The sequence below is a fragment of the Scyliorhinus canicula genome, chromosome 11 (assembly GCF_902713615.1).
Source record: "Scyliorhinus canicula chromosome 11, sScyCan1.1, whole genome shotgun sequence".
Lineage (NCBI taxonomy): Eukaryota > Metazoa > Chordata > Chondrichthyes > Carcharhiniformes > Scyliorhinidae > Scyliorhinus > Scyliorhinus canicula.
This window is the reverse complement of record NC_052156.1, coordinates 153,188,803-153,201,203: the sequence shown is the minus strand read 5'-3', so window position 1 is coordinate 153,201,203 and position 12,401 is coordinate 153,188,803. Positions and strand designations below refer to the sequence as shown.

Genomic DNA, 12,401 nt, shown 5'->3' with positions numbered 1-12,401 from the left:
CTACAAGCAGACCAACCAGTCTAGGAGCGGCCACTACGCGTGCTTGTGGGGAGTGGGGGGTGGGGGGGGGGGACCGTGATCGGGCAGGAAACCCCGCAATCTGAAAGCTATGATGGGCCAAATGGTCTCCTTCTACACTGTATGATCCCACTTCCCATGCCAGCTGTAATATGATCTGACTAACTGAACTTTCCAGCGTTATGAGGTGGACCCACACCCATAGATTAAAATAGTAGCAACATCATTGTGCATAGGGCCGCTGTACTTGAAAGGAGACAGGTCTTTTGTCTCATCAGTGTGTGCTGCACTATGACCTGGGCCAGAGGTGGACTGACCATGTAGGGTATTAGGGGATGTCCTGACTACCCCCCCCGTGAAGGTTTCCATAGCCCAGTATTATCACTCCATCTCCTCCCTCTGCTCCCTACCACCTCTATCCCACCCTCTTCCCATGAAAATCACAAAGAACTCTGGGCCTTTTCAGGGCTGCCAAACCACCAGCGATCAGGTCCCAGAAGACGGAGCCACTTTGTTCATCCATTGCACCATTCAGTCCCCATCATCTGTCAACGTGTATCCCCTAAACTGTCAATTGTGTTTTACAGGGCGAGCAAGGAACTTCAGGTACTCGGGTAAGTAATTACTGATTTTAGCTTTGCGTGAAAACCAGTGCTGTAACTCCCCTCTGGGGATGAAACCGGTGGTAATGTTGATAAAACAGTCAGCTGAAGCACAAAGGGGAGATCCTCAAGTTAACGTTCACAAAAATCAGCGTGGAGAGGGCTATCTTTATGGAGTAACTGGAGTCAATTTTGAAAACTTCACATTTCATCAACTTTATTTTAAGTTAAATTTTTGTAAGTAATTTGTTTTCCCTCCCAGTTCCGATCCCTGTCCCCATTCTTCACACTATTGACTGAGTCAGTCTTTTTTTTGGGCCTGTTGAAATGTAATTGGTTGCTCGGAGAAAGCAGGAAAGACTCTGGGCGCGATCCAATGGCCATGCTGCACCCAAAATGCAGCTCGCTGCGGTGTAGCGTGGCTGATAGAGGCCAGGCCTCATTCCCGGGATCTACCCGGCTCACAAAGCCTCGCAAGATCACGTTGCGATGTAAATCCCGCCCATTGTGGATGGGATCACTTTTTAGTAAATCTGTATGTTAGAGCGAGTCACCGTGGGCGGGTCTCTCTGCGCCGGCTTGGAGAATAGGCGTTGACACCGAAAGGGCCCACCAGGATGACCGAGCAGTGGCTTTCGCTGCACTCGCCAGGATATCATGGTACAGGAGCGATCGATGGCTTGCAAGGCTCCACGCGGCCACCATCGCATAACAGGCCGATGTTCATGAACAGGAAGGGGTCCTACTCCATGAACGTGCAGGTGGTCTGTGACCACCAGATGAACATTCTGCACGTCTGCGCCCGGTATCCGGGTAGTGTACATGACTCGTTCATCCTGGCCCAATGGTTCATCCCCGGCATGTTCGAGGAACACACCCCCCCCCCCCCCGGCTGCGGAACTAGTTGCTGCTAGGCGAAAGGGGTTACCTGTTGCGGTCGTGGCTGATGACGCCTATACGGAGGCCACAGACTGACACAGACACCCGCTACAATGATGCCCATTGTGCGACCGGGGGTGTGGTCGAGAGGAGCTTTGGGCTGCTGAAGATGCGCTTCAGGTGCCTTGACCGCTCTGGAGGGGCCCTCCAGTACCCGTCAGAAAGGGGCGGCCACACCGTTGTGGTCTGGTGCGTCCTCCACAATGTACCCCAGCAGAGGGGCGATGTGCTGGAGGAGGAAGGGGAGGAGGAGGATCACAACGAAGGGCACACCTCTCCAGATGAGGAGGATGGGGTGTGGTGGGGTAATGCACGGGACATAGGGGCTGGACATGGACGGGAGTCTGCCCAACGCCACCGGCTGGGCCAGCGATCACGGGATGAGTTGATAGCCACACATTTCACCAACTGGGGGGGGGGGGGGGGGGGGGGGGCGGTTTGCTGGCCAGGAGCATGGACACCACAGTGCGGCACCACCTCACCACCCACCGCCCTCACCACCCACAACACTCATGAGACCCACCTCCCCCACCACCGATCACCCGCACCTTCCACACCACCGCATCGCCCGCATGCACACTACCCCTCCATTACACATCCATCTGCGACACAATGAGCTGGGCTCACATGGTTGCTAGGGAAAGCAGGTCTGGTCCATGGCACGGAGGATGATGACAGGCCACTCTGCGATGAGCTCTGAGCTCCACATTGTCAGGCAATGTCTGACTCCCGGCCACACTAACACCCTACACCTGGGTGGTCACTGTATGCGGGCTGGACACTGCATCACATGGTCCTCTCGTCTCGCTGGGGGAGGGGTGGGGTGGTGGCGTGGCCGCCCTTGGTGGGGGGGGAGGACGGGACACTTCACATGCAACGATGTTCGACGTCCCAGCGCCCCTCACCCACAGTGGCACTCGGTTCCTGCCCCACACCCATCGGACAGAACGTAGATACAGCTTTTATTCGTGTTACAGTGTGTTTATTTACAGAAGTTCTGTACATGTGTCCTAGCCCCTATTACTAAGCTGTGCCCTGCACCCATGCCAACTTACTAAGTGTCCACTTTTCTGGCCTTAAGGGCCCTATGACTAGGTCTTGGTGTTTCCCCAGACGGTACAGCAGGAGTGGAGGTGGATTGCTGTGATCCCTGCCCTGCGGACTAGGGTCGCCGTTGGCGGTCGTATCCTGGAGCACCCTGGCCTGGATGGGCCAGGCTGCACCTCGGGCGACCGGGATGGCGTGCTGCCACCCTGTTCTGCCCGCTGCCCACCAGGTGCACCAGGGACAGTAGAGGGGGAGTCCAAGGTGCCGCAGTGTTCCGGGACCTCCCCTGCAGGGGGACCCAGGACGGGCCCGAGCACCTCCTCCTCCCTCGGGGTGCCCAATGGCCCCCAGGCTTCTCCATGGGATGGGGGTGCGAGCGGAGACAACCACCGAGGCACTCCCAGCATCTGGCGCTGCCAGTCCTGGAGGCCCACTCTGGTATCGACCAGGGTCTACAAGTTAGCAGCCTTGGAGCTCAGGGAGTTGGCCATCCCTGACTGGGTCTGTGAACACCAGCCAGCGCCTGGGCAATGCCGCTGATGCCCTCAGCGATGGCCTGCTGAGACTGGGCCACAATGAGGAGCGCCGCTGCGATCTGCAGCTGGCTCTGGCTCATGGCTGCCTGTGAGTGGGCAGCCCTGTCCTGGGCCACGGAAGCCACATGCACGGAAAGCCCCATGCCTTGCATACTCTGACCCACGTCCAACACCGTCACCCCCGTTGCCTCCACCGCGGACGCCACCCGTGCGGTTTTGGCCTGGGTGGCAAGCATGACCGTCACCATTCCCTGCTCCCGCACATGCCTGCACTCCTCCACCTGCGTTTGCAGGTGCTGGAAACCGGCCATCAGCCCCTTCTCTTGACCCTGGGTCTCTGCCTGCATCGGGTCACTGGGTGGGTGTGCGAATTACCGGAACCCGGGACCCGTCTGGGTGGCAGCTGGGTGCTGGGGCCGGTCTGCCGTCCGACTGTCCGGCCTCTCGGATGCTCCTATCTCCACTTACTGTACCAGAGCAGCTGTGTGGTGCTCACCAGTGAGTGTCCCAGAAACCTCATCACTAAAGAGACTAACCGAGGTGATAGTCTCTGCGATGGTGGAGGGTGTAGGAGATAGCAGCGACGTACAGTCCAGTATGTCCTCGTCAGATCTCTTGTGACGGTCCTGGTGCAATGGCCCCTCTGTCACCGTCCTGTGCGTGTCGGTCCTCTGTGTGTCTGTCCTCTGTGTGTCTGTGTCCTGGGTGTCGGTCAACAGCGTTCCTGTTTCCTGGGAGTCCGTGTTGGGTGCAGGCCTGCTGTGACGGCTGCCCTTCCCGTTGTTGCCTGTATTCCTGTGGGCCACTGACCCTGGCACTGGCTGGGGGCGGGGTGCGCCGGATGGGCCGGCACCACCACATGCTGGTCCTGTAAGACACAAGACAGCATATATGGTTAGACAGCCGGACGGGCATGAGCAGGTGGATTGAGGGGTGGGGTGAGGGGCAGAGTGAGGGGTCCGTGGGGCCAGGCAGGGGGCTCTCACTTAGTTGCGCACCCCCGTTCTCGGCATTGGCAACCTCCCGGTCCTTAGGTCCGTCAGCGAGGTGCAGTGCCCTCTGCTCATGCACGGTGAGGGGGTACAATACAGGTGCACCCACTCCGGTTTTCTCCCGCTCCCTGTGATTATTGCCGTTCTTATCCTGGGAGGGAAACACAAACATCAGCAGTGTTAGGCGGTCCGCGCATGCAGCCCAGAGGTTGGGTCTACGATGGCATAGGTGCACAGGGCACCCGGCCAATGCGGCTGGCATGGGTGGGTGCGGTCATGTGGGTCAGGGCGGGGCTTGTACTGTCCCCTGAGGGGGGTGGGCGGTGTCACATGGGTGGTGGGTAGGGGGGTTGGTGCCAGGCGCACAGTTCTGGGTACTCACCTTGCTGCCCGGAGTAGGTCGTTCAGCTTCATGCGACCCTGGCCGCCTGTCCTGGTTTTCAGCCCGACGGCGCGGATGGCTTCGCCGCCCACCTCCCTCCACATATGCAGTACGGTGCTGCGTGAGGTCCTGCAGCTGGGTCCGGGATTCAGAGACCCCCTTCCTCTGCTCCACGGCATCCAGGAGCATGTCAAGGTCGCCATGCCGGAAACGTGGCATTGCGCGGCAGGTAGCTATCTTCCCAGTGTCAGCTGTTTGTGGGGGGTCGCGTTATTTCATTGCGCCGTTGACGCGGCGTGCGTACCGGAAGCCGGTCTGGAGCCCCCACGCTTCTCGTGGCGCCCGTGCTGGCCCCTTGTGGGCCGCTGTGGGGCCTGTTGACGCTGGCATAAAACTGTCCGGTGTTTACGCCAGCATCAACACTTAGCCACGATACCCGCCCCTAGTATCACTTTAAATTGCAGACTCCTGAAGTACTCGAGGCGTTGAGATCTATTCCCTTCACCTTGTAGACCTCGGGCGAGCGACAAATGGGGACCAGATGGAGCGGACTCATGGGGGTCTCCCAGAGGATTGGAGACTCCCTCTGCCCGGTGCATGCCCTTTGGGCAGGGTGGTACACTGGCACAGCTGTGCCACCCAGGCACCCTGGCAGTGTCCGCCTGACACCCCGGCAGTGCCACCTGGGTGCCAGCTGGCAGGGACACTGCCAGGGTACCTGGACTGCAGCTGTGGTCCACCCCAATCAATGACTCACATCATTGAAGACCGTCCCGTGACAAAATTCAGCAGAGGACTCAGAGAGCTGCAGTTATCCATTATGGAAGCTATTGTCTGGTGATTACTGTACATGTAAAAACATTTTACAGACTGCAGCATTACTCATGTACGTTGCATGCCTAATAATCCCTACAATAAACAAATAAGCAAATTAACAAATTAAATTGAAGTGATAGCCCCTTAAAGGGACATCGGAACAGAAACCAAAACCCCAAAGAAGACTTACCTAACAAAATCAAAATGTGGTTGTGCAGGTCAGTGATACACTCCAGACTCCACAATGCCCACCGGTCACAGAAGGATCAGCCATTATAGGCGCTCTAAGTACTTAATTAAACATCGCCACTCACCTGTATATCTTAACAATGTAATTAACATTAAATTAACATGACATTTCATCCAATCATAATTCAGTAACTGATTAATCAACAGGGTCAACGTGGGAAACCTGCTCCTAAAGGTGACAAGGGAGATTCTGGAATTCCTGTAAGTATTGCACTTTGCAACGGTGAATGGGGAGAGGCAAGTGTTCTGACATCGCCATAAGCAGAGTCATTGTATTAGTGGTTGGCCACAGGGTAATCTGGGCTAAGACTTGCAATCAGCAATATAGCCAGTAAATATAAAGATATTGGAAGGGAGCAAAGAACTACAAGAATAAATGCTTGCTTGTTGCTCATTTTTCTTGTTCAGGGAATTGCTGGTTTACCTGGACCAATTGGACTGGATGGAGTTCCTGGGGTCCCAGGATCCAAAGGAGAACAGGTAACAGACTCAGTTGGGTTCCAGTGTTTCGACATATTGGCATGTTCTTAACTAAGGCTTGTATCATGGAGCACACCTTGCTATTCTTTCAGAAACTGTAGGCATTCCTTCTCGTAGCTCAACTCAACTTTCCTGGTTCCCAGTCCTGAGCAACATCCAGCCCCCTCACATAAGGAAGGAGATTGCAACAAGAAAGCTCCTGGAGAAGTATTACATCAACCCAAGCTTATCGCTCCACAAGGACAGGAAGGAACATAGAAACAGGAGGAGGCAATCCATCCCCTGAAGCTTGTTCCACTGGGCAATTGGATCATTGCTGATCAGTAACTTAACTCCATCGCCCTGCCTTTGTTCAGTAACCCTTACATAATTAATTGATACATTTCCTTCCTATTGAGGAATAGAGACCAGGAGGAATCCTGGACTCCTCTGAACCAGCCATAGTGTCAGTGAGAACATTATAATGATGATTCACCCTATACAACGTATTAGGGAGATGGAAATCAGACGTATTTGTGACACCCTCCTCAGATTGTCCCCGGTTGAGGAGTCCGTTAATATTCATGATCCAGGTGCACAGGTGAATTGGTCACTTGGGTAAGGGGGTGCCTGATGCATGGAGGTTACCCCTCTTCTCAATCAACACCTTCAGAATGTTAGCATTGGCTCAGTGGGTGTCCTTAAGTCAGCAGGAAGTAAGTTCAACTCTCTTTCCAGATGCTTGAGCTCATAATCTAGGCTAACACTCCAGTGCAGTACTTACAGGGCACTGCACTGTCGAAAGTGCTGTCTGTTGGATAAAGCATTAAACCAAGGTTCTGTCTGCCCTTGCAAGTCGATGTAAAATATTTCATGGCACTATTCGAAGATATGCAGGGGCGTTTTCCCTGGAGTCCTGGCTAATATTTTCCCCCAACCAGTATCACTAAAACCTTGCCATGTACAAATAAGCTGCTGCATATCTTACATCATCATCATAGCCACGACAGATCATAAACACTTCATTCACAGTAGAACACTTGAGTTTATCTTGAGGCAATGAAAAGTGTTGCATAAAGGCTGACCATTTCTCAAAAGGGACAGAACACTAAATGATATAAACAGACAAGTGCTGTTGGAATTTTATCAATCCATTAGCGATGGGCTGGGAGATAAGGAGGCTGGCAAAATGGTGCAGACTGACATGGGTGGGTGAATGCTGCTTCATGTCTTCCAGTTGCTGTTCCATTTTGTTGGTGCTGGGAAAATTGGCAGATCAGCCATCTGTTGGCAGTTCAACTGAGGCATGGAAGTGGTCAATTCATTCCTCTTCCTGCCTCTGCAGGCATATTTTCCCATGTGGGAAGGGCCTGGTGCTGTGTGGGGAAAACTTCCAATGAGACCTGACAGCCCCTTATCAGGCGTTGAAGAGGGCAGCCCTCTTTTTGGGCACTCCATGACCCATATAAGGACCCCCGGATGGCAAAGTCCATCTCCATTGCAAAGGCACTGCCTGCACTCTGCAACCTCCGCACTGTGCTGAGCATCGTCCAGCCTGACTCCAGCATCCCCAAACTGCATTTATCCTTTCTCGAGTCCCTTTGAGGCACCCTTTCCTCACAGGTATAGTCTCAGCACTGGCCATTGTGAGCAATGTTGAGGCCTCTGAGCTGCTGGCTCTGTGACTGGGATGGCTGCTCTTGGCAAGGTTTGGGGGGGGGGGGGGGGGGTGAACTGCTATCCTTAATTGGAATGGCCACTATAAAATCTTCATAAGTCCCAAGAAGGTGATATAAATGTAAGTTTGTTTGTAAAACATAACTAAAGGCCACAACCGGTATACAGCAGATAGGTCCCAACAAGGACTACAGATCATGCTGGTCCCAATCTAGCCTGGCTTTTAAGCGTTAATTTCACAAGCCCCCACTGCTAGGCCTCCCCCCTCAGTGGGGGAGCTTATATTCTACGAGCCCCACAGGGAGGTCAATTGGGTCTAAGTGGAGTCTCTGGGCGCGATTTAACAAAAATAAAACAGAGTCCCTTGTCAGGTGATTTCGCCAGGTGTTTCCCAATGCTGCCAGTGCCAAGTACGCCCCTGCTATTAAACGGGACTCTGCTTCATTTTTGGGCCTCACTGAGGAACGTCCCACAGAGGCCACACTTAGGCTCACTTCCTGCACTAACGCGCTCTGCACACCAGTGTAGAAAGAGATTGAGGTGCCCTTTTTAAATGGCGGCCGGATTTCTGGATCCTTCACCACGGCCTCTGGAACCCCGAAACACCCCAACTTACCAATGAGGGGGTCCTTGAGCCACCCCGCACCCCACCTCAAGGGCAGGGCACCTCCAAGCCGATCCATAACATGGGCAAGATGCCACCTGGGCAGCTTGGCACTGCCTGCCTGGCAGTGCTCCTTATAGCCTGGCAGTGCCACGGTACCTGGATGGCATTGAGCTGCCAGGGTACCAACCTGCCCAGAGTCCGACCACCCCAGGTGCTCCTGATTGTTTGGGAGACCCCACCAAGTGCCCGTACACCTGGTCCACATTTGTGGAAACCGGTGCTAAACGGCACCCACTCAGGGTTTCTGAGGCAAGGATGTTTGATCCTGGGTGCTGGGTAGACATATTCAAGTGAGACTAACTACTCATTGGAATATGTAAATCTGGACCTGCCTCAATGGGCGGGATCCAGATTGCGATGCCTCGCAAAATTTTGTTAGATCTCCGAGGCGTGACGAGGCCGGAAAATCTGGGAGATTTACCAGCCTTGTCATGTCTCGAGTCGGGCGTGAAGAGGCCGATAGTTCACGACCCAAAAAACTGGGCCTGGCCTGTGCACCATTACCAGTCACAGGCAAACTGATTGCTGCCTGTAGGTAACCGGAGTTGTCATTGTCCCAATGATGGTTAGTGGCTCTCCCGTATATACTGCCAACCATACCTTAGTGCCCCTTAGGCCCAGGCGTTGGATCCCCATACGAACCTTCTGGTACGTTTGTTGTCCAATAGCCGAGACAGCAGCCCCTCTATCTATTTCCATCTCAAATGGGTGGCCATTTACCTGGATGGTGATCGTGATGAGGGCTACCTTTGGTGCCGTAATACAATTTAGTTGCATGCAATCATCTTCATCGTACTGTGATAAGTGTAAAACCCTGACTCTGGGTAGCTGTGCCATCCAATCTGGGCGATGCACTTGTTGTCGATTCTACTGCCCCCCGGCCCCCATGGTTCCTGCAATCCCAAGTGCAGCACTCATGAAGTCTTCTTCCTGGACCTCAGGAGAGATGTCTCCATTCGGTTGCGGTGCTTGTGGCCAATGGGTCTGACCACAACGTTGCTCCGGTAGTGACTGGGTCCCATAGGCCCTCTTCTTGGTGGGTGTTACTTGCCAGAATGGGGGGGGCGACCAATGCTATGTACATTCATATCCATGGAGCCTTGGAGTTCCTGGACTCCCTTTTCCGCATTTTCATACGAGATGATAATTCCATGGCCCTTTTTAAGTCCAAAGAAGGTTCAGCCAACAACTTACGTTGGGTTGCCATGTTGTTAATGCCACACAGAGGCGATCTCGCAGTATCTCTGCAAGGGATGGCTCATAGTCGCAATTTTCAGCCAGCTTGCTCAGCCGTGTCAGGAATTCCATGACCGACGCCCCCAGGATTCACCTGGCCATGATCTGCATGATCTGTAACAAGCGCCAACAGCTCATCAAATATCTTTGAATCTGGGGCCGCTGGGTAGTTAAGACTTTTGATCACACTGAAAATTGAAGCTCCACAGGTGGTATGGGGTATTACCTTTTGTCGGTCATGTCCTATAATATCACCCGCTTGAAAGAAATATCGCATCTGTTCAGTATATGGGGCCCAATCTTCCACATCTGCGTTGAAAGCCTCAAGTCACCCAAAAAGTGGCATTTTTAAATTCACTCCGACCTTCCTTTCGTGCTGAGTAATTCAAGTGTGGCCTGGGCGTCCAAAATCGCAACAGTAGTTTTTCCTCATCTTCAGTTTAAAATCTTCAGGAGTCCTGAGAAGGTGATATGAACATAGGTTTGTTTGTAAAGCAAAAGTAAAGGCTGCAAAGCAGCATACAGCTCATAGGTCCCAGCCAGGATACCGATCATGCCGGTCCCAATCTGGGCAGGCTTTTAAGCATCAGCTTCACAAGCTCCTGCTGCTGGGCCTCTGCCCCTCAGAGGGGGAGCTCGTATTCTACGAACCCCCGTGGGTCTCATGAGGTTTCTTACAGCCACCAGGTCTGCCATCACTGTAAGTGTTTCAACCCTCGTCTTTATTTACTTACCTTTCCGTTCATCCAGTGGGGTTGAACCATTTAAAGCTGACACTGCAAAGTCCATGTCCTCCAAAACATAATAATGTCTGGCCAAGTCACAGCCAATCTGCCATTTAAATATTAGATGGTCTACCTTCATCATTCTGGTTTAATTTTGAAGTAATGGTTATTGATTCTTCCTGTAAAATATTTTAAACAGTGCTGTGTATTGCAATCTTGCAACTGTGCATTGCAATCTGACTGGGTGAATTCACTTTTGAAAGCAGATATGGGTCAATACATCAGCTCTTGAGCTGACCAGCCCTGGGTGAAAGATTGTCTCGCAATTAGTGAATTCCGTCACAGTGTGGTGACATTGCACAATTCACAGATTTGTCTATGGTGAGAGGTGTTTTGGTTTAAGAAAATTAATTTTGATGATGAATTCTTTTCAGGGAGTTGACGGGATTGGCATCCCAGGAATACCAGGACAGAACGGATTCCAGGGAGAGAAGGTAAAATAATTGATTCCACAGCTTGAACGCTACACAACACCGGATATCAGCAAATCATGAGCTCGTTGCCTGTGATTTAGTTCCTAGACACATCCTGGAAAAGGCCACCATTAATTCAAAGATAGAAAACGAATCTCTTGAAACATAGACATCGAAAAGAGCAGCAGAAAGAGGCCATTCAGCCCCTCAGCCCTTCGAGCCTGCTCCGTCATTCACCGTGATTATGGTGGATCCTCTATCTCAACACCATGCCCCTGTGCTCTCCCCATACCCCTTTGCACCCTTAGAGTCGATCTATTTCCTTCTTAAATATATTCAGTGATTTGGCCTTGATAGCCTTCTGAGTGAGGAGGTTTCACCTCATCTCAGTCCAAAATGGCCAACACTGTATTCTGAGACTCTGACCCCCTTGTTCTAAGCCCCCCAGCCAGAGGGAACAACATCCCTGCTTCCAGCCTGTCCGGCCCTGCCTGGATTTTATATGTTTCAATTAGATCCCCTCTCATTCTTCTAAATTCCAGTGAGTACGGGCCCACTCAACCCAATCTCTCCTCATACGACAATCCTGCCATCCCAGAAATCAGTCTGGTGATTTCAAATGTTTAATTCTCAAGGTCAATTAGGCAACAAATGCATAGCTAGTCAGCGAAGCCCACATCCCATAAAAAATGCATTAAAAAAATTAATGGATAGAGATGAAGCTTTTCTTATATTTTCAACCTGCCCCTTCACTCATTTGCTTCAAATGTTGTTCAATGCGTACATGTCCAAATACTCTAAGTCATTGAGCGGTTAACAATAAGGATCTATTAATATAAGATTATGTGTCAAATAATGTTCATGTGAAGCATCTGGGGATGTTTTTCCTATGGTAAATGTGCCATATAAATGCAGGTTGTAGTGCATAATGAGGGGTTGAAGCAAAGGAGAAAAGTATTTACCGAGAGGATTCTGAGACTGGGGAATGCCCCCCTGGAGCCAGGTTTGATTGCTGGGACTGGGTGAGAACAGAGGAAGTGTGATTTTTAAAAATGAAACCAGCATCACACGTGACAATATCCTGCCTCCATTCCTGCCCCTGACAATATTCATGTGGGCAAAGGGAGACAGCATGGATGGTAAGAAAGTGAAGTCACCCTTTGATGCACTATCAATTACGCAGACAAGAGTAGGATGTAATCGAGGCTTTATTACACTGAGATGTGTGGCCTCCTACAGCAGCTGACGAAATGGCTGCTGTACGGGGAGCACACATATTTATACTCCGCCTACTGGGCGGAGCAAGCAGGCAGGGATCTACCCCTGTGCCTGTAGTACAGGGGCCTTACCATAAAGCACCTATATATACAATATATACATCAGTGGTGACTACCACACCCTTATTGTTAATTGGGCATATTTAGGTAATTAAGCATTTCCTTAAGATGTTGCGTTCGAAGGTCCCAATATTTTCGAGGGTTTGGGCGGCCATTAGAAGCTGTGTAAATCTGAGCAGCTCCACTTTGTTGGGAACAGGGTCATCAGTGTAGAAGAAAACATTGAAGAAATAACATTTTAATAAC

The 12,401-nt window shown here is 51.9% G+C and overlaps 1 protein-coding gene across 1 annotated transcript in view; it reads left to right on the top strand.

Annotated features, from left to right (window-relative positions):
• LOC119973530 (collagen alpha-1(VII) chain-like) overlaps nt 1–12,401 on the top strand; it is a 528,770-nt gene that overhangs the window by 233,705 nt on the left and 282,664 nt on the right. Inside the window, 4 exon segments of the mRNA XM_038811804.1 lie at nt 606–632; nt 5,729–5,782; nt 5,990–6,061; nt 10,780–10,839. Of these exon segments, the coding sequence (XP_038667732.1) occupies nt 606–632; nt 5,729–5,782; nt 5,990–6,061; nt 10,780–10,839 (213 nt within the window).